Source organism: Manacus vitellinus, unplaced genomic scaffold (genome assembly GCF_001715985.3).
Source record: "Manacus vitellinus isolate BGI_N305 unplaced genomic scaffold, ASM171598v3 scaffold_27_pilon, whole genome shotgun sequence".
NCBI classification, from domain to species: Eukaryota; Metazoa; Chordata; class Aves; order Passeriformes; family Pipridae; genus Manacus; species Manacus vitellinus.
This window is the reverse complement of record NW_021940039.1, coordinates 1361765-1383613: the sequence shown is the minus strand read 5'-3', so window position 1 is coordinate 1383613 and position 21849 is coordinate 1361765. Positions and strand designations below refer to the sequence as shown.

Sequence of the window (21849 nt, the reverse complement as noted above, 5' to 3'; positions counted from 1 at the left end):
ACATTTGGAGAAATCATTTGCATTTCCTTTTGTAGGAAAAGAGAATAAAATCCAAGAAAACACCAATAATTCTTCTATGGGTTCAGTACACGTGATTTATAAAACAGCTAATAAACACAGCCTCATTCTAAATCTCATTCAACTTAAGCATGTAAGGATGTTGAAAATCAAAACCTGAATTTGAGATGACGTGTTGTAGCTCAGAATGCACCCCACCATAAAAGCCTTTCCACCCAGGATGGTTTAACTCTCCCTCTCTTACCTGATACCAAATTCAAGCCCTAAGCACAAAGTGTGTCTCCCAAAGTTAAAACAAATGCACTGCAAACAGGTCCCTTCCACTCCCTCGCTGGAGAAGGGAGAACTCCAGACAAAGGAGGCAGCCCCCCCAGCCCCACCCACCCTGCTGCACTCGGAGGATTCTGGGTTTGGTTCCTTTCCAGTTACAAGGTCTTGGCTTCCGCTGAGCACAGTTTGAAATAAAATAATGCAGCTTGTTCCTACTGCTGGAACCCGCCGAGCAGGGAATCGCTGGCTCCGGCCCAGCCTTCAAACCTGTCTTACACTGTCACTCCAGGCTTGGAGCACTGCAGATATAAAGTTGTAAGCTAAGAACACACAGTATGAACACCCCTCCCTCCCCAGAACCAGACACGCTTTTATCTTGGACAGAGGCAAAAGGAAGAGAAATAGCAGAAAGATAGGGAAAAAAACCCAGCCCCACTTGTGAACTGGCTCATTAAGGAAGGCAAAGTGACAGGTAAGTAATTCCTCTTCCCAGGCTCTGTCACAAAGGGAGAGATTAAACCAACCAACCACACAACCTCTGAAATGCTTTGGGCAGCCCTTCTCTTCTTCCCTCCTCTCTGATCATTTGCTGTTCTTTTCATTCTGCAGGTTGCTGAAATAAACACCTCTCCTTCATTTTATTCCATTACCTGGATGGATTTTTCCTTATTTCAGCAGCGATGACACAGAACACTTGGCAGATATAGAAGTTAAGATTTTGCAAGTTTTCTACAGTTTTAAACTTCATAATACTTAAATGCTTTCAGTTAAATGTGAGGTTGATTGTAAACATTATTAATAACTATTAATAGGTCCCAGAGGTTATTCTAATTCTCCTCCTTTTGCTTACCCTTCAAAATGACACTGCAGTAGTTATTCTGGGATTGGGTATGAGGCCTTACTCTCTCTCACTTCCCTGCCCTGTGCTGACAGACCACCCTGCGTGGGTTTATGGACACCACTTCAGCCTTCTCGAGCATTGACAATTCCAGAGAGCAGTTTTAATCTCAGACACAAAGCAGGTCATGGCCATACAGTCAGAGCCTGGTTAATGCCACACGAGATGGAAATGGCAGCTCTGTCTTAGGCAGGGCCACTCAAGTGCTCAGTCCACAGCACTAGAAAGCAAAATTAGTTAAACCATCTTCGTCACTCACAAAGGACAGCAATCAATAGCCTTTTACAGAGCAAACACAACGACCAGGGAGCATTTGCTTTTATAAGGAAAATCACAATCTTATTGACTGCTAAACCTTGAAATGCAGAACACCAAACTTTGAACTGAGCAGGCCTGTGCTCGTTTTGATCTCCAGCCATTTTCAGAAGAGAGTCCTCGAGAATATTCAGCAGCTTTCATCTCTCAGACACTTGATGGAGCCTAAGTAGCACTAAGACTAAACCTTATCAAACACAACTGCAAAACTGTGGATTGTCAATGTACTCCAGCCCACTCCCCTGCTCCCTCCGGAGAAGGTCACTGTGACATCCATTTGACAGTGTCATTTATCCATTTTTTTTTCCTGTCAAGTAAATTATGAAAAAAGGACTTCACTATGGCATAAGCCTTTGTAGATTCATGTACCAAACAACCCCAAAAATTCCTGTATCCAAAAGACCCTTTCTCATTTGGACATCAGAGGCCAAGAGAAGCGCTGTAAAATCCTCACACACAGGCACAGAACTGAGCTGAGGCTGCATAAGTGAGATTGAAAGGGGGACCTGGAGATAATCAGATCATTTCCAATACATGACTGCAAAAAAAAAAAAAAATTAAAGCTACTGTGACTAGAAGAAACTCTTGTGCATTTTACTCACAGTGCTGAGCTTGCTGCAGCAGATGAGGATGCGGCGCTCGTACAGCATGCTGGCGTAGAGGTGCAGCATGTTGTTCACATCCACTGCCACAAAGTACTCGGTCAGGTTCCTCTGGGAAGAGAGAACAGAAGGTTTGATTCACCATATCACAAAACCAAGTGTCCTTAGCAAAAATAACCCAAAAAACCAAAAGGCAAACGGATTTCACTGTTCTGTCATGCCACACTTTCACTCCTGCATTGTCCCTCCATGCCCAGGCCATGCCCTCACCCTGTGCTCGTGCTGCAGGGCACAGCTTGTGGGGCAGGACTGAACACTGCAGATGTCTCCTAACAAACAGCACAATGTGATCCTGAGATCTTCACTATCAAAACCAGAAAGCCACCACAGAGGCAACTGGATCCCAGCGTGTTCTGCTCGCCTAGAACGAGGGGTTCCACAGGGCAAGGTAAAGAAAAAAGGATTTGTGTGTGGAGAGGGTATTTTCACTTCTTAAAACACAGAAATTAAAGAAAAGGGGCATTGTGGAGGAAAAGGTAATACACCCAGAAATGCTGAATTAGGGAATTTGTTTCCAAATAGCTTCTTACAGACACGAAAGGGTTGTTATATGATAAAGACAGCCTTATACAAAAAGCACATGTGAGAGCAAAATTAGATTAGTCATGAATTCAAGTGCAATCTTAATCATCCTTAAATAAAAAAGTGCAGAAAAGCAAAAAGCAAATATGATTTAGAAACTTAAAGAAGCTCAACAAAGCCTATTAGCACTTTTGACAGATCCAAGATACTTGGCCTGAGAAGTCTGCCAAGATGCTTCATACTGTGCAAAAATATGTTCCCCAGCTTGCCATCCAAACACAAAGAACTGAAGGAAAATTAAGTATTGTATTTGGGAGACTTTGGGACCAGGATGTAGGGAGATAAAAACTGGGTTCATTATGGTTGGCTTCAAATATGTACAATAAAACAACCACCCAGGTCTTTGTTACAGCAAAGCTGGAGCCACAGACAGGTACAGTCAAAGGAGAAAAAAAAAAGCCAACACGTTTTGCCAAAAACCTATTAAACTATCATGTACTTTTTCTGTATTTCTCATCCCATCTGTGCTGATTAACATGATATTTTTGTCTAAACATAAGCTGTCTTCTCTACGGCTCCTCTTCCCCCTCTCACCCAGCCTTCCCCGACGCCAAAACACGGCGCGTGACGACACAGCTCCTGCACACTGGGGGAATTAAAACCGTTTTTAAGGAGCCCTGAACTTCTGCTGCCACCCAAATCAGGGGCACGGCAGAAGGAGCACACAGCCCCTGCATCCTGCCTGGGAGGATCTGTGCTCCACAGGGATGTGTGTGTGAGGCACCAGCACCCACTGCGAGAGGAAAACAGACGTGGGGCTGGACTCGCGATTGTTCCTCCACCGAGGGCACTGCGGTGGAATGACACACAAATGTACCTTCAGATGGGAAGATTTGTGAGGTTTGAGTCCTGTCTGCTCTCCGAGATTTGCCAAGGACACCTGGGAAGCATGTGGGCTGCATGGAAATGTATTGGTACTGAGGAGCTCACGTGTTCCCGGGAGCCGTATTTATGAGAAAGCTGTCAGCTCTGAAGCTCAAATTGGGCCTTACACATGTATTTTGAAAGACATGTCTCGTAAGTGACAAAACCATGAATGAGTTAAATAAATACAAATGAAAGCGTTCCAATTTGCAGGATAATGGTTGGGTATTTTGTTTCCTAGGACTTAAACCTTCCTTGGGGCAGGAAAAAGTGGGGTTTTCAGACCTGATACAGGAACGGGTATCCCCACTCCTCAAAATTCACCAGAAGTGCCACAAAACTCCCTCATGCTCCTTTGGAAGTTTGTTCCTAGATCAATCATCCATTTGATCATTTGCTATCTAATATCAATAAATGCACACTGAGTTTTGAGATTAAAAATCACAGACTTCTCTTCCACCATCATCTACTGAGGAAAAGGGACTCAGTGATACAAAAATACCCCAGAGTATGATCACCAAGAAAATGTCACCATTTCAGCCTGTTAATTTACCTGATACTTCTGAAACACAACAGCTGTTCCCAGGAAACTCAGTCTTGCACTGCATTTCCTGCAGCGACCCCGATCCATTTCTGAAGCCACAATGCATTTACATGTCCCTCACATGAAACCCATTAAACACAGGGATCTGACACCAAGTCAGATAATTCCAAGAGCCTTGTTAACATTCCAAACAGAGCTCTGTGCAGCTCTCCATTCATCATCGCATCCAACTTCAAAGTTTGGCACTACTAAAACTTCTGCTAAATATGGTGTTCAAAACATAATCACTGATAAGAGATGTTGAATTTTGAATAAATCAAGTCCATTGATTAAAATTCATAAAGACTTAAGCTCCTTTAATGTCCTTGTATTATCAGGTTTTAATTCCACATGAAAGTAGCATTAACACCCAGATAAAAACCTCCTAAGAAATTATACAATATTCATCAGGTAAATATAAGCATGAGAAATGCCTGAGAAATAGCAGAGAGTCAACTGCAGCTTCAGTTAGACCAGTGCACTTGATTTGTAGGATTTTGCTTTCTTACAATGAGCCCCAGCCCTTCTGATCTGGGCAGGACACAGACACACGTGTTGGCTCAATGAAATGTCCCTCTCCTGTTCCCAGAGGGGCCTTGGCTGTCCCCAGACCCTGCCCAGCCCACCTTGGTAGGGACAGGAGGACACCTGATAGCACCAGGCACCTCCAAGGCCCATCAGTGACTCTGTGAATTGGGGCAGGATTTGACAGCTGGTTTAGATTCAGGAACTGATTCTTGAATTACACCAGTGTATTTGTATTTGTACAAAAATAAAGCACTTCAGAAGAAAGAGCTCATCTATTAAATTCACTGACAGGATCCGTGTCAGTAGAAGAGTCTGCAACACAGAGAAGCCATCAGCAGTGTTTTGAAAGAGAAACAAACAGCCCCAAATGCTATCTGCTATACAAATCATCCCCAAATGAGATGAAATGTCTTGATGATGCCTTCCCTTTCTTTCATGCCTCAGCTGAGGTATTTGATGCTCAGACCGACCACACAATGCTCCAGGAAGAAAATTGGGATGTCAGGCACAGGAATTTGGCTGGGACACAGAGGGAGTACATTAAAGAGCACTGAGGAGAGGCAAATGCCAGCACTGTGTTCCCCCAGCCCTTCTGGAACACCTCAGACTTCATGAGGCTCCAACAGCCTCCAGAGAAGTGGCTCTGAGGGGATCAGACATGTGTGACATTTTCAGAAGCCAAACAGGTTGTTTTCCCTGGTCATCCTTCCCGAGGGGTCCCAGTGCAGGATTAGCAGATCTGCTGTTTCTGCCCATTTCAACATGGCCATTAGTACTTTGTCCTTCATGCAATTCAGCTTTTAATCACACATGGAGATTGCCAGCTCCTAAAGCTCAGTATTCCACAGGATATAATCCATGACTACCAAACTAACACGTGTTATCTATGTGACATTAAATAGAAGCAGTAAAGTGCAGGGTCCTCTCAAATACTCACATTTTCAGGTATACTGGGAAGCTCTCTGGTGTCAGGCACAGTAAAGTAAGAGTGCTACAAAAAGAGCAAATATTGATTATTGCAATTCAGTGCCTCACGATCAGTCCATAACCTGTAACAGCAAGTGAGTCCAACAGCCACACTGAACACAGACACTATAAACACCATTTCTGCTTCTGATGTGTCACTGGTTTGGTCTGGTTGCAAAGATGCAATGCAGGAACAGCACACAGAGCTGTGTCACATGGAGGAACCTCACCCTGACCCCGAAACAGGCTCAGAAACAGCCAAAATAAAATGCAGGAACACACCACAGCTCACAGTCCCTGGGCTGCCTTTTTATATCCTTTCTTGCTTCACCGCCCATGAAATGTCTGAGACAAGGGGAGACCAGCAGCATTCCTTGGAACCACTGGTATGAAAAAACCGGAATATCCCAACTGATCCCAGCCTTGGGAGATGGCTCCTTGTCACTCATCCTCTGAACAGAAATGCTGCTCACACAGAGGGAGCCCTGAGGGCACAGGGCCAGCCCAGGGCCAGCTGGGGACCAGCAGGGCCACACCACTGCTCCTGTCCAGGAGAGGGGAGCAGGGGCAGCTCCTGCTGCCAGGCAGTCCTGTGGGAGCAGGAGCAGAGGAGATGGGAGGGGGGGAGTGTCCCTGTGAACTCCCCACAGGCAGGGGCAGCAACAGGCTCTGCAGGATGTCACCGTGCCAGGGACACAGGGGTGTGCTGCAAAAGGGAGTCTGAGGACAAAAAACCCAAAAGACTAAATGCAAAGTGCAATCCCATCAACAAAATCCCAAATCTGTTCTGTTGGTGTGCTTTGCTTAATTTTCTCACAAGATATAAAAATGAAATAAATTCTTTTTCATATGAGTTTTTTTGAGGGAGGGGGGAAGAGGAGAAGGAACCAGTAGATGTGATAAACAATGAATACTGCAAAGGCTGCTGTGACAGGCATGTGACTGTTCCCCCCCAGCCCTGTCCCCTTGCAGGACCCAGGAGCTGTGCAGGAGTGTGGGCAATAAATGCCCTGGTGCTGCTCTGTGACCTCCCCCAGGTCACAGGGGATGGCAGAGATCTCCATGGGGAACACACACAACCTCCCTCCAACCAGAGAACAGCATTTCAGAGACATCTGAGGTTAGGGAGAGGCAAACAGAGGGTCCGAATGTGAAAAGGGGAATTTCACAGCTCTGTGTCCTCACAGGGAAACAACATCTGTGTACAAGCTCCAGGACAGAGAATTGCTGTTGACATTCCTCTGTTATGACATGGAATGAATATTAAGCACCTTAGTTTCCATCTCCCCCCTTCACTTACCACTCCGAGATGAACAGAGGTTCCTGGCTCAGGGATGGTGAGTTTATGAAATGTTTCTAGGAGCTCACTCCTTTGACTATCCTGAAATAAGGAGGGAAAAAAAAGGAATGCTAAGTAGGCATTGGTGCAACTGGGTTAACTCCAGGGCAGAAGGGCCAGATGATGCCAGGTGGGTAAACCTGGCATTAGTAGGGTTAGTTCTACACCTCCTGCACCCGACAATAACCTTGGATCAGCCCCTGTCAGAACATGGAATTGCAGGACTGCTGAGCACAGGGCAGGGGTCAGCCCAGCACGGGCCACTGCAGGAACCCAGGGATTGTGGTGGAGCCACAGCCACACCCTTGGGCTTCATCTTTTCCCCAAAATAATTTAAATGCATATTTATTTTTCAGAGGCACTTCCCAAGCTGATGACCTATGTCACTGCATCATAGGGATTAATAATTCACATGGTCAGCTCTCATAGAAGCACCTCTTCAACCAGCTCGTTTCATCCTCTCGCCCCCATCTGATATTGGGCAGGGAAAAGGAGGGTCAGTATTTCAGAAGAATACCTGTCCTTTTGCTGAATAATCTGCCAAGACATTGAGCAGCTTATAAAAGACTTCAAACCACGGGAGGTAACTGGAAAAAAGAAAAAAAGAAAAAGCATACATTTAATTTGCTAAATCTCAGTCAATAAATCCAGGATCACCAGCCCTTATGCTACAGATGCATCCCAACGTGATGCTGCATAATTATCTGTCAGGAAAGCCACAGCAGACTTGCACTGGGAGGAGAGCTCTGCCAGGAGGCTGAGGGATCCCTCTCTTTGGAGGGCTGAGCTTTGGAGTTCACCCTTCCCCACTGCTGGGCACCACCCAGCCCCACAGCACCAGGGCTGCCCACCCTCACCAACACACAGTCCCACACAGGTTTAACCCCAAAGATCTCTGTGCACTGATGTCCATGTGTGCTGGAACATATTGAATGTCAAATAACTCTTCTCCTGTACAGCTGCTGAGGGTCCTTGGAAAGCCAAGACAGGCAGTTATTTTGGGTTTGAGTCCTCACACAAGTGGATTTTTTAAACTGTATAACCAGTATCTCAGGTTTTAATTGTTGTCAGATCTAATCCCATCACTGTGTTTAGCCTGGCCCTTACTTTGGTCAAACAGAAACTTCACCTTCACATTTGCACACAGCTTCCAAAAGAAAAGAAGAAACAAGATTCAAAGAGAAACATGCAGAAAAATCACACCCTTTTCATTTGAATTACATCTCCACTGCACAAAGTAAGACAGAGAAGATGTTCCTTTCCACTACAGCTTTGGGAGGGTTCTGTGCCCTGTTTTCATGGCACAGTTCTTTATTCCAACCCCTTTTCCCAGACCTGTGAGGGATTTCCCTGGGCTGCAGCAAATGCAAAGCCAGTGTGAGGCACTGCCTGATGCTGCTTTAACCACAGCTGCTTTCTGAAGCAAATGGGTTCTACTGTGATATAGTGAGACAGGATCTAAAGTTTTTATAAAATATGACTCCATCCTGACAGCTGTAAGGAATGGAGTGCCCCGTGCTCTGCCTGGGCAGCTCTGGGTGATAAATGAGGTGAGAAGCTGTGTATGAGACAGACACAGGGACTGGCACTCCATCATTAGCCTTTGTTTGAAGCCTGCAAATGCTACTGTAAAATGTAAGTAGCTTATCAAAATATACTGATAAGCAACTTAACTTTTCATGTTATATGACAGTATTATCGTTTAAATTAATACGCTCCAAACATCTTTACAAAGTGTGTATTGGAATAGAGCAGAAAGACAGACAATTACCACTTTAAACAGCATTTAAGTTTGGCATTATATTGTAAACAATCCAGAAGGATTAGGTAGAAGATAAGTTTCTTTCTTTCTGTTTAGTTAAATAAACTTCAGCAGAGTTAAAAGCCATTACAAGGGTAACAAGAAATCCTCTCCAAACATATCTGCTAAGTAGAGATTAAGAACCTGGTAAACAAATCCGTGCAAGGCATCTATCAAAAGAGTTTGAGAAGACAGGAAACCAAGGAGGCAGAAAGCTCCCTGGCAGTGGGAAACCACAGCTGCTTCCAGGGAGGCACAATTAAAGTTCTTCTTAATCGCTCGGGGACCTTCTGGAAAACTACATTTACAAGTTGCTGCCAGCAGTGCCTGCGAGTGGGGAAGCTGCAGAGCTGCACTGACAGAGCTGAAACGAGCACCTTTAAAGCTGCTCCTGTGTTTATGATGTATGTGCATCAAAGCAAAGAGGCAAAGCAGGTTCCCCAGGCTCTGAGGGTGACCATGGAGCAGGTCCTGGCAGCACAGGGACCCAGCAGGACAACGCTGAGCCCCCGGGCCAGGGTCAGGGGCTGGGCTGCTGCTCACACTGCTCTGCCCTGCCAGGGCCTGGGTGCACTGCTGCCACACTCCTTGGCCTTCCCTTGTCTCCTCACCAGTATCCTCTGATGAACCTCAGGTTGTCCTTTTTGTAACTTTAACTCTTCCTTGTTTTCCAGGTGATGGTTTAGCAGCTCAGCAATAACTGCTTCTTTTTCTATTTTGAGAATAACGTCTTGTTTTGAGGAGAGAAGTGTCACAGTCTGGGAGCTGAGGAAATGAGCTGGTATTTGAAGCAGAACTCAGCACCCCACAACACACAGGGATCTGTGAGGCTTTGCTCAAGAGAGGGGTAAGACAAGATAAAACAAACCCACCACAGAATTGTGGGAATTCTGTAGACAATCTCACTTCAGTTTTCACCTCCCCCATTGCCACAGCACGATTCAGGATCTCCCTCAGCCCAAAAGTTTTGGATACATTAGAAAGCTAATTTATCCTGCCACCTTCAATACTTTTACTTCATCACTTATTCCATGTGTTGACTACTCAATAGTGAAACAGTTCTGCTTTTATTAGACCAAACTGTGACCAGTTAAAGTTTAAAAAAAACTAAAAAAAAAAAAACCCAAACAATATAGTTATCTCGAGTTGTTTCTAGATCTCTGCAAAAGGAAAAAAAAAAAAGATGTGAATTTTTCTTACAAAAAGCAAATCCTCAAGGCAGCCTTTAAACACCCCTCCAAAGAAACAGAGGAGTTTATAACCCAAAACTTTCTGTGCCACATGAACTTAAGTAGCACAACTGGTAGCACTACTGAAGATTTATGGCTTATGACTTGCTCATATTTAATTTGTAACCAAACACTTCCCCTTCCTCTTAGCTACCTCAGAAGTTTTGATTAACTCTTGTTTTCACAGGTCAGAGGTTAAGCAAAGGAAGGGAAGCTCTGCAGTGAAGTTGCCCAGAGCCCTGAGCACGGGACGCCCGCACAGCCCCCGCCAGCAGCACCAAACCAGCCCCAAACTGGGCTCCACTCACGGGCCTGAGGTTCAAAGAGTCCAATGAGCATAAATCACATTGGGGGGAAAGAGTAAACAAAAATAAAAGGGCAATCTGAATGCACTGTTTTTTAGCTTCACCCCCGTTCCCAGTTTCCTCACAACTGTACACATGGATAACAACAGAAGTGCCACAAGTCCTGGGAATCCAATCAAAGCCTCTGCAAACGGGGTTTCTCCAGGCTGAGGGACGGGCTCAGCACTGGGCTGGCCTGTGCTTGGAACCCTGGGGGGTGACACAGCCAAGGACAGCCCTGGGGGGACAGCCCAGGCTGAGACAGTCCTGCCTGAGCCATCCTAGGTGAGCCAGCCCAGGCTAAAGCAGCCCAGGCTAAAGCAGCCCAGGTGAGCCAGCCCAGGTGAGCCAGCCCAGGTGAGCCAGCCCAGGTGCCCCAGCCCTGGCTGATGGAAGCAGGGCTGGGCACAGAGCCTCATTCACTGCCTCATGTCATCACCTTTTTAGTGCCCCCTGGAAAGCACAGAACACCATTGGTTGGTTACGTGTGTCACAGCAATCAGGGGCTGGCAGAGTGCTCAGACAGCAGTGCTGTGCTGCCCTGCAAGCACAAAGGGGCAAGAATATGCAACAACTCTAAGAATAGCAGAGGGGAAATCTTTAAGAAACCATCAACACTGGCAGCCAGTTGAAAAGATGCCTTCCTCAGAAAAAACAGCTGTTTCTTCTCCAGTTCTGAGGCACTGCTAATGAAGAGAGGGTTTGATAAGACATGTCCTTTCCTTGAATGCAAAAGTCCCACCATTATGATTTCTTTTGATATTTTTTGAGCGCTCATTAACATGAAGGGGAGTCCCAAGCACAGCATGGACCTCTCAAATCCCTCAGTTATCCCACAGATACCATGTCCATGCCAGGGCAGGGAGGGGCAAACACATGGTGTGGAACCAGGAACTCGACTTTCTGCTGGAAGGGGAAATCTCCAGTGAAGTCAACCTAAAAAGGGAGGGATTTTTCAGTGTTACCTGCAGCAGGAAACAGCAGGAAACCCAAGTGTGCAAGAACCTGTGAATGCTGAACTCACCAGAACAACTCCCATGGAACACTCCAGCCTTTGAGAACCTCAACAGCAGAAAGGCTCCGTGTCCCAGGGCAGCACCAGCACAGCCCAGTGGCAAGGGGGACCTTCTCAAATGATTTACGAAGATTTGCTAATTACCATAGCAACTGCTTATAAAACTAACTTTTAACATCGATGGCTCCACCATTCCATGTCCCTGGTGTGCTGACACCATGGAAGAGCAGAGCAAGCAGAGCAAGCACTCCTGGAAAGGACCTTTGGTCTCCTCTGAACCTCTGAAGACAAGCAGCACCTCAGCTGTCCCAGCTCCTGGAGCAGCTGCACTTCTGCACACCCATCCTCTGAAATTATTGTGACTCAGCAACTTGTCTGACACCAACACATTTCCTGCAGCATCCCCTCCTAGACTGAGTTGCAAGCACACATAACTTTTACTCCTTCCATTCACACAGATCAGAAGTGGAATTTTAACATGTATTTATTTATAACACATACTATATATATTTTGATAACAGCATAACCAACTGCCATCTCCTTGCAAAACAGAACAGTCATTTCCATTTTACAGATGGGCACACTTCTCTGTGGTGACAGGCTTACAAAATCTGTCTGTATTAGCCAGGATTGGATTCAGGGAGCTCCCAAATCTTGACCTTTTGCTCAGTACAATATTCTGCAGTGGCCTAGAATACTCAGTTCTGTCAATAATGACCTTGGTTATGACATGAATGATAGTATTCATCATCACTAACTTCACTGACACCCTCCTGACTGACATAAGTGTGAGGAAGAGGAAATTCAGGCCAATCCTTCCAGTGCCCCTCCCACAGCACTGCCACACACTGCAGCACTCAGGGGGCACCTCTGGGGACAGCCCCCCCGGGGTTGAGAGAACCAGCACAGAAAATACCTCAGACATCAGCCAGCCTTGGGGAGCAGTCATCCAAGACTTCTGGCATTTAGAGATAAAGCTCTGCAATTCATCCTTAAAACCAGTGTTGCTTCTTTCCATCCTCCTGCACCTGGCAGCTAACAGTTCTCCTCCCAGACAGCATTATTCCTAATCATGGAATCATGTTCTGGTTTAAGCTAATAAAGGTGATTTGGGGTTCTGACAATGAACTAAGTTATGTTTGCCAGTCACGATGCTCTTCAGGGGTTCTATGCACACGTGATTTTAAATAGCAAAAACACATCATCAAAGCACTTCTTTCTTCCTTTCATTAAAAATACGAATTTCTCTTTTGAATTATTTTTAAATTCCACCTTAATTTTTAGCAGTTAAGTTCAATTACTTATCTGCATATTTTAAAGCCAGTCCCTTCTCTCTGCTCAGGGATGACTCTCCACATGCTATTATTTTCCTTGCAGTAGTACACCACTACATTTTTTTCCCCACCTTCCTTTCCTTCCCCCACCCAATGTTTCCAGCATTTTTACAAAATGCAGTTGAAAGAACCAAGGCATCTCTAGGCTCCTTTGGGAATTTCCGTGGGCTAAATTCCCAGTTCAGCCATCCCTCTGTTCCACGTCCCCCCCTGCACCTCATGGACCTCAGAGCATCGTTATTGTCTCTTCTGGACTTGTCTGGTGACACGTTCTCACACTCAGAGCTGAACCACACACAGACACCCCAAATCTCCATAGCAACACCTGTGCATGGTGATGAGATCCAGCCTTACCTTCCCCAGCCTCCTCTGAACATTAGCTTTTTATTTATTTCAGTTGTGTCTCTGCTTTACACCTCCCCCCTGAGTGCCCCTGCCACCACAGAGAGCCAGCTGCACCCTTGCCCTTCCTCACTCCCACAGCAGTTCTTTGCTTTTTGCATTTTCTCCAATTTTGTTATAAACTTCTCCTTGTTTATTATCCTCCCATGATTCAGTTAAAAGTTCTGTAGCTCAGGCATGTGACTCATGTACACATTTCAGAAGTATCAAACCCCACAGAAGTGGATCACACCTCATCTCACGGAGCATCTCAACATACAAAAGCCAACTGCAAGTGCTTACTGGGGTGACCTGCCACTGTGTGTCAATAATCAAAGTCAATTCAAACATTCCATTCCTGTTTTCCTACACAGTGTGACCATGTCTAAGCAGTCACAGCAAGTGTCCCTTGCACAAAGCCCCCCAAGTTCCCCAAATGCCCCTGTGAGCCCAGCCCTTCCCAAACAGCTCCGTGGCCCTGGAGCTGCAGCAGCCCTGGCTCACAGAGAGCCCGAGGGAGCTGGAGACCCCCAGCACCACACAGGGCCAGGGAACTGCAGCAGAGACACTGAGGATGGAACAGTCCTACGGTCTAGTCAAGCTCAAAGTGCCCGGGCAGCTGGAGGTGCCCGTTCCGAGGGCGTCTGCTCGGGGCTGACACCTCACTGGGACATGGCCAAGGCAGCTGGGGCTGAGTGGGGCAGAGCTGGCACCCCTTCCCAGGGCCTTTGTGCTCACTCCAAAACCCTGGGGGAAAACAAGGGTCCAGAGCAGCTGTGGAATTTCTGTAAATGAAAGGAATTGAGGGGAGCTTGGCATGGCAGTGTGCAAGTGTAGCACCCACGGGCACACACTGACCTCGGAGAGGGGGGAAACAACATCACACTCGGAAAAATAAACAGTTCTTCCTTGGGCTTTCATTGAAAAACATTTTACACAAACCCAACCTGTTTCAAGAGCCTGCAGCACTACACTTCAGCCTGGGGAGCAGGAATCCCACACCTTCTGGCTCACAGGCCCAGGCACCACCATCCTCTGCTCTGCACAAAGGAACTGTAAGTTCACAAGCACAACACCATTTAGAGTGGGCACAGCTTTAAGTACCCTCAACAGTCAAGCTTTCATCTTGTGAGTCACCAATCACTCTGACATTTTAGAAATTTATTTAATTTTATGATAGGCTATTTTGTGTTTAATTTATTTCAGAAGTATCCTTAGGCCCTGGTTGTTGCTGGACATACTGAAGGGCTTGGCAGTTTATAATAAGATTTATGAAATGCAACAAGATATCCTTGGAGTAAAAGAGTCAACAATTATGTTTCCCTTAATACCAACAGAAATACATTGGCCAATGGTTTTCCTTGGCCAGGGTAAAATGCTCTAAATAACAAATAAGAAGAGGGTACAAAACAGCCTTAAACTGAGAAAAGTTACAGATGATACTGGCACTAAATTGCTTGGACTTAAAAAAATTGGTTATGAAGGAGTTAGAGCAGTTTGGCACATGAGGCTTGGTTCGAAAAAGCAGGATGCACTAGACAGCATGGGAGCCTAAAGATCCCCACTGAAGTGACAATACAGAGAGAGGATTCCAAAGGCTTAGCTTGTCAAGGAATCTCCCTTCTCAAACCACGTTTAAAAGCACACATGAAAGTGCTGGAAGAGAGAATTCTAGATGTGGCAGACAATCAGAGATCCCACTAGGTTTGAGACATCTGGCATCAGTTGAAATCCATCACATTTCATTTGGGGATCAAAGCCTGCTGTTAAGTCTATCACAGGTTGAAATAGTAGATCCTGAACAGCCTTTTCATCCCAATGCAAATTAACCCTTTTTCCTTGACCAGAGAAACAGCTCCTTTTCATTACTGACTCCAATCATATGTGCTTGTCAAGCTATGCCCTCTAGTACTAAGTTTCAGCTGGAATCTCAGTAGAATGATGAAGTTTCTATTATAAATCAGAAGTGCTCCCTATCAGCACACGGGCCATGTGCTCCAGCACTGCTGCAGGGAGCTCCAAACCACTGCCCTGGGACAGTTTGTGTCACCACCTGGAACAGAGAAACTCCTGAAGGGAAGAAAAATGTTCCCAACCTGTGTGCTCAAGAGCCCCACTGCAAGGCTGGTGAGGAGCTGTGCTTGTGCTGAAGGGATTTGCTGCTCATTTCAAAGCTGGAGCTGAGCATCAGGTGTGTGTTGTGACACCTGTGAGTGAGTTCTGGACACAGCAGTGATTCTGTGCATTTTGGAAAATGAACTCCAGAGAGCTCTGGAGCAGGGGATGAGAATGTTTCAGTGCAAAAGGTGGAGGAGAAATCAATTACAGGTACCCCTCTTCTGGAATGTTCTCCACACCACTTGTGTTTCCTGTGGGCAAGAAACAAACCTAAGTGAACCAAGGGTTTTACAGTTCCCTCCACAGGAAGGGAACTTTACCACAGTGAAGAGACATTCACATGCTCAGAGGTGGCACACGTGCCTCCTAATAATAACAACAGGCAAAGTTGGTAGCAAGTCACAAAAGTTAAACTCAAACCCAACCAGAGTTGAAAGCACCAAGTGAGAAATTCCATTCAGGTGTAAGAATAAGCACATGAAACGACAGCACTCGACTCTTCACCTGCAGAGACACCACTGATGAACCTCACACAGAATTCCTGAAAATGTGACACAGGAATTAAAGAAAAGGTCTCTGTGGCCCATTAACTGGCTAGAGAGCACAATTTTGATTTACAAGGCTTATTGTCCAACCATCAGTTAAGTAAATGATTAAAATAGGAAATTGCCCACAATCATTTTATTCTCTGCACTCTCAAACACTAATAAACCCTGACCCACACTGAGCTGGGCTGCTGTGGGTAAATACTTGCACAGTGTGGAGCAAGACCTGTCCCCTCCCCAGGCTGTTCCAAACCTGGGGTTACAATGAAGGGGTTCATTCCAGCTCCTGCACAGCCCAGGTAACTCTGCCCCTCGGAAGCCACTCGGAGCCTTCCTCCGTGCCTGCAGTGCCCGAGCCAGGGCTTCCATCGGGACAATGCCCAGCCGTCCCTCAGCAGCCCTTCCCGGCAGTTCCACCTCCCCGAGCAGCCCCGGGTCTCCAATTACCGCCCCTAACCCGAGGGCTCCGGAGGAAGCTGCCGTGTAATCTCGCCGGGAATGTTGTTCACATCTGTCAGCAGGGACAGGATGGCTCCCCCTGACAGATGCATTTGTAAGCCTTCAGCCGGCAGCCCCAAAGTGATCCATTTGGGGAGAGAAGATCTATCCATTTAGTACTTTAACCACTTCCTCCCTCCCCTTGGTGCCAGGGAGGGGTTTTCCCCAAGGTGATGCACTAATTCAGTTTGTATTAGCTCGAAAATGAAGTTTCCAAGCCAGTCAGCCAGGGCCAAAGGTAATAAAAAGTGACATGATTTAATTATTTCTGTTACAGTTGTTCAGCAACGAAAGAAGGCGCGACACGAAGCCCTAATTAATTAAGTAAAATCGGTTCCTGGTCAGAAGGCAAGCCCAGTGAAGAGGCTGGACTGAATGCAGCACTCTCAGCTTTACCCAATTCCACCAGTAGCAATACACTGGTATCACTAACACTTGACATTTTTTGTTGTGATCCTTCTCATTGATATTTTACAGAAGTGTTCTGACTCGCAGTTAAGATTAAAGCTTCAGCAAAATCTGCAATAAACTTCCTTTGACACACCTTCACTACTCTTTAAATTCACTAAAAGTCACTGAAATTAGTATTCCCTGGATTGGTAATGCAGAGGGAGGAGGAGAAGGTATCTTGGGTCTCAGGCCTTTCAGGCCTGTAGTCAGCATGAATGTGAATCCATTCTGGAGCCTTCTCCCACTTCCACTGATTTCTCATTTTCCTGTAAATATCATGACCAACAAGATCTCTAAGGGTCTGTGCATAATTTACTGTCACCTTTGGAAAAAAACACGAATCCTTTCACAATCCCAAGTATTCCCAGGAGAAGGTGGCAAACTGCACGTAGAAAAAATTGCAGGGCCAGGACTGTTGGGGTGAGCTGTCCCTGGCAGTGTGTACAAGGGAACTGCGTGAGGAAGGCGGCACTGCCAGCGCTGCACCTCCAGCTCAGGACCAACAGAAAGCAAGGAAAAGCAAGGAAAAGCAAGGAAAAGCAAGGAAAAGCAAGGAAAAGCAAGGAAAAGCAAGGAAAAGCAAGGAAAAGCAAGGAAAAGCAAGGAACAGCAAGGAACAGCAAGGAAAAGCAAGGAAAAGCAAGGAGGGACCACAGTCACAGTTTCAAATGCACGTTCCTCTGTCACAGAGCTGGAACCCAAGAGCTCCAATGCCTTCCCTGGGTGCAGCAGTGCTGTGGAGGTGGCTGCCCTGGGCTGTGCAGTGGCAGTGACCCATCAGTGCAGGTTCCAGAGTGAGACTGGGAAGCATTTTTACCATTACACTGCTCATAATTCAAACTCTGTTTTGTGTCTGTCGTTATAGGTCATTGTTGGCCAGATGGAAAGTATTAAGGAAAAAGGATTGCAACTAAATCAATGGGCTGCAGTGTGCTGCCAAAAGGCCCCAGGGTAACTACAAGCAGATTTGCAGGCAGGCTCTGCTCGGCACAGCCCGGCTCTGGCACATCCTCTGCCCTCACTAACAGCAGGAGGGCTCGGGGCCAGCTGAGAGCAGCTACTGTGCCAAACAGACTGTGCAGGTCTTGCTGCTTGAATGCTCCCACAGAAAGGGAGAATCGATGGGGCTCTCTGTAAACAACTCCCTGTACTTTCTGGCTGCTGCTAACTCAGAAGTGGGATAACTTCAGCCCACTACAAAATTAATGCAAGGACACAGCTCAGCCCTGGTACCAAAATCAAAGTGGAAACAATAAACATCAGTGCTGAGGGATAACACTTCAAATTCCAACTAAGAATAATGATGTGTATATACACATTCACAGAGAAACTCAAAATCAACATCTTTTCTCCAATTGCAAGCACCGTATGGGAACAATTAAAAAATGGCTGAACAGCAGCCAAATCAAGAATTCATATTCATATTCTTTCTAACCTCTCATTCACAAGTGGAAGGGTCTTAAATTTGGCTACTGAGAATTTGAATTTTTATATTTCTTTCTAATATCAATCCTTCCCAGGAGATACCTTTTCTTTTGCACAGCTCATTGCTGCAGTTATCAATGAGCAGGTTCAGCTTAGCTAGGAAGCTCAGTGGGAAAAAATATCTTCCTAATATTACCCAACTAAGCTCTTCTGCATCCAGCATTTGAGTGCAGCCAGCCATGTCTGCACACAAAACTTCAAGCTCGCTGGATGGACAGCAGTCATTCCGCTTTCTAGTGAATGGTAAGAGGAAAAAATGATAGAAACAAAGGGGAACTTCTGGTTCCTCATCTGCAGCAAAGACTCACATCCCCTCCTGCAGCCACGAGGCATTACTGTCTTATTTAAATCATTACTATCTTATTTAAAAATACTTGAGCAAGGGAAGATCCTAAGCCTTACAGGCTTTCTGAAGGAAGTTTCTAGAGGCTATGAAAAGGTTAATGGCAGACATGAAAACCAAAGGCAAGAAATGAGCAGATGTAATACAAAATTCTATTCTTCTTTTCCTGGAACTGTAGCTTGCAATAGCTCATCTCTATCTTGTAAAATTCGTAAGGACAATAAAGAAAAACCACAGGAAGTTTGGGAAAACTACACTGGAGACAGTGTATCAGGAAGAAGAAACACAAAGCAGATAGCTAAATTTAATTGATGTCAAGCTCCCTCTTCACTGGGTTCATCACTTTTCCACATATATTCTGACAAGCAACTGAAAAGAAAAGCCAGTGTCTGTTTAGGCAAATCAGCGGGGGTAAAAACCCTCAACTTCTGAGATGTAAACTGTTTTATAAACATGTCAAGTTAAGGCAGAATGCCTGCAGCACCCCCAGCCCTCCGACACACGCACTCGGGGCGTTCTCACATTTTCTGAGCCACCTCAGCTCAGCTTCCTGTCACCCAGCACAGAGAGGGGCCTGCTTTGCTGCAGCTACAGCTTGGAGGGAACTCCAGTTTCTGGGAAGGTCCAGCTCCAGGTCCTGCCTGTCCTCTCCTCTCCTCTCGGCAGGGCCCATGCAGAGCCCTGAGGGATCTGTGTCTGCAGCTCTCACTGACAGTCAGAGCAGCTGCTGAAGCCTCTGCTAAAAAATAGCAATAATAAAAAATCTATGAAGGCTGCAGACAGAGTCTCTACAGCAACATTTTTATTAGGTACTATTTTGTTGCAGTGTTGAATCAGAGAGATCCAATTTCTCATGATTTATACATGGATTTCATGGCCTTTGCCAATGTCTAACAGAAGCAGTTTGCCATTTGCTTTCATCTCCAGAGCATTTTAAGCAGAACAGGGATTCCAGGGTCGATACACCTCAAGGACCAAACTGACTGTCCAAAAAGTGTTCCAGCCATTACCAAACATCTCTTGGAAGGCTTCAAAGTATCACATAGATACTTATGGAAGCAAAACATTGATTTCACTTATTACCATTTTATTCAACATACAACTATAGTAAATCCTCAGAAAATAAAGACTGGACTTCCTTCTTACTTAATTAGACAGTAATATTTTCTGTGTCTACACAGAAATCTGACAGTGAAAAGGGAAAGGAAAGAAACCAAGTAAAAGAGATATATAGAGAGAAAGGTGGAGGGATTTTTTTTGTTTGGGTTCTTTTTTATGGCTATCTCTGCCCAGGGGTTCTGTACAGTCACTGCTTGCAGCCTAAACTCATTACTACAACTTTAAGCTGGCAAAAGAAATTCTTCCTCTGCTGTAGGACAGCCCAGTTTCATCATCAGTTCTCTTCCTCTCCTTTAAAAGAAATGGATTATATGTAAACTTCTCTTAAACAGTAATTCTAAATTAAAATTCCATCAATGTATAAAAGCACTAATGTCACACAGGCTGCACTGAACTAAGTGGAACTTTACCAAGGAAAAGCACCCACAATTTATTGCACTCAGCTTGCCAGAGCAAAAGTGCTTTGGGTGCACCCTCATGGCACGTGTCACTAATGGCAACTGGGGACCCAACTGGCTCCTTGTCCCTCTTTGTGCTGGTTCCCTTCTCCACCTTCCAATTCACTCCAAAATAAAAGCAGCATAACTACTTTCTTAGCAGGCACAAAACAGTGTTCCTATTAATTTACTTTATATATGCAAAGGAAAAACAACAAGCATGAAGCCACTGTAAATCAGGTAAGAATTTTTAGTTAACAAGAAGAATTCTGAGGCTCAGCCTCCCCATATATCAGAGTGCTACTAAATACATTCAACTCTTTGTCATCAGTGCCAGTACACTGCACAGAAGAACACTCCCATTACCACTGGTTCAAAGCATGTATCACAAATCTGTGCCTTTCAATGTTCCAAACTTTCCTCCAGATCCACTGAGAACGGGATGTCCTTCCTTATTCATCTGCAAATCCTCCTCTCAAACAACAGCCACAGAACATTTGAGAACAAAAACAAAGTATATCAACCTCTCTAATTTAAGTATTGAATAATTTCCATGGGTTATGACAGAATTTCTATAGGCTCAAGCTCTTGTTGAGCTGAATTACTCCAACCTGACTCACTACCATGAACCAAATGTTCCTGGTGTGTGCAGGAAGGCAGCAAAGGCAGCTCTGGAACAGTGGGTGGAATCCAGTGAAATTCAGTTCAGTAGGAAGCCCAGGCTGAGGCTGCAAACACCAGCACAAGGATTCAAGAGGATGATAAAGATGAAGAAAAAGGCAAGAATCTCATTCCTCCAGAGGAAGAGGGTGGCTGTGAGGGGGAAGCAGCTTCCCATTCCTCCCCCCTCCTCCTCTCCATCCCTGGCACACAGCAGTCAGGATTGGCTAATGGTGCCCTGTCCTTGGCAGAAGGGAGGTTCCTTCACCTTGGCACCTACTACTTTCTTCTTTCAAACAATCCCATGGAGGACATTCCACCAGACACATCAGCCTTACACTTGTGGGAAATGAAGCCTTCGAGGAACACGTGAATCAAAACTCGGATGTTTGGGTGTTTTAACAGTGCAGGTTGTTCAAAGGATATTGAACCTGTGGGACCTCACCCCACAGCTGAGGAACAGCAGAAAGTGTCATGGTGAATAACTGAACTTACTGGTGGGATGGTGCCTCTCACTCCAAAAGCACCGCTCAGGGCAGGTGAGCCCTCCTGCAGCCAGACACTGAGTGCCACCAGGGACCCAGCTGGGACACCCAGAACCCCCAAAAGGGGCAAACCTGGACAGAAACGAGTGCCCAGGGAGGAGGTCTTGTAAAGCTTAACCCCTTCAGAGCGGGGGGATGAGGTTTTTCAAAGCATTCAACAACAACATCAAAACTCCAAACCGTGTTCTCTGCCCCCAGGGTAAACACTCCCCTGTGGCTTTTGGCCAAACCAGTGCCAAGGGGAACTCATCCCAAATCATGCCCAGCCCAGCTGCCCGCTCTGTGCCCCCGCAGTGCTGGGGCGGGGCCCTGGCTGTCCCGGGCGGTTGGTGCCATGGCTCAGTGCCCTGCCAGTTGGCACAGCCGGGCCAGGAAGCTGTCAGTTCCAATCAGGGCTCGGCCCCGCAGCCCCATTAAAGGAGCCTTGCTGGGGAAGGGGCGGCCACTGTTTCCAAAGCATGGGAAAAAAAAAGAAAAAAAAAAAAAAAGGAAAAAAAAGGGCTCTGCTTTCCTTAGATTT

At 45.9% G+C, this 21849-nt stretch overlaps 1 protein-coding gene across 3 annotated transcripts in view; it reads right to left on the bottom strand.

Moving 5' to 3' along the window:
* Nucleotides 1-21849, bottom strand: part of DENND1A (DENN domain containing 1A) — a 150732-nt gene that overhangs the window by 76669 nt on the left and 52214 nt on the right. For all 3 annotated transcript variants that reach the window (XM_025895264.2, XM_025895265.2, XM_018074333.3), the window contains exons 6-9: nucleotides 7543-7612; nucleotides 6987-7067; nucleotides 5658-5711; nucleotides 2104-2214 (exon numbers count right to left, since the gene is read on the bottom strand). In XM_025895264.2, the coding sequence (XP_025751049.1) occupies nucleotides 2104-2214; nucleotides 5658-5711; nucleotides 6987-7067; nucleotides 7543-7612 (316 nt within the window). The remainder of the gene's footprint in view (nucleotides 1-2103; nucleotides 2215-5657; nucleotides 5712-6986; nucleotides 7068-7542; nucleotides 7613-21849) is intronic.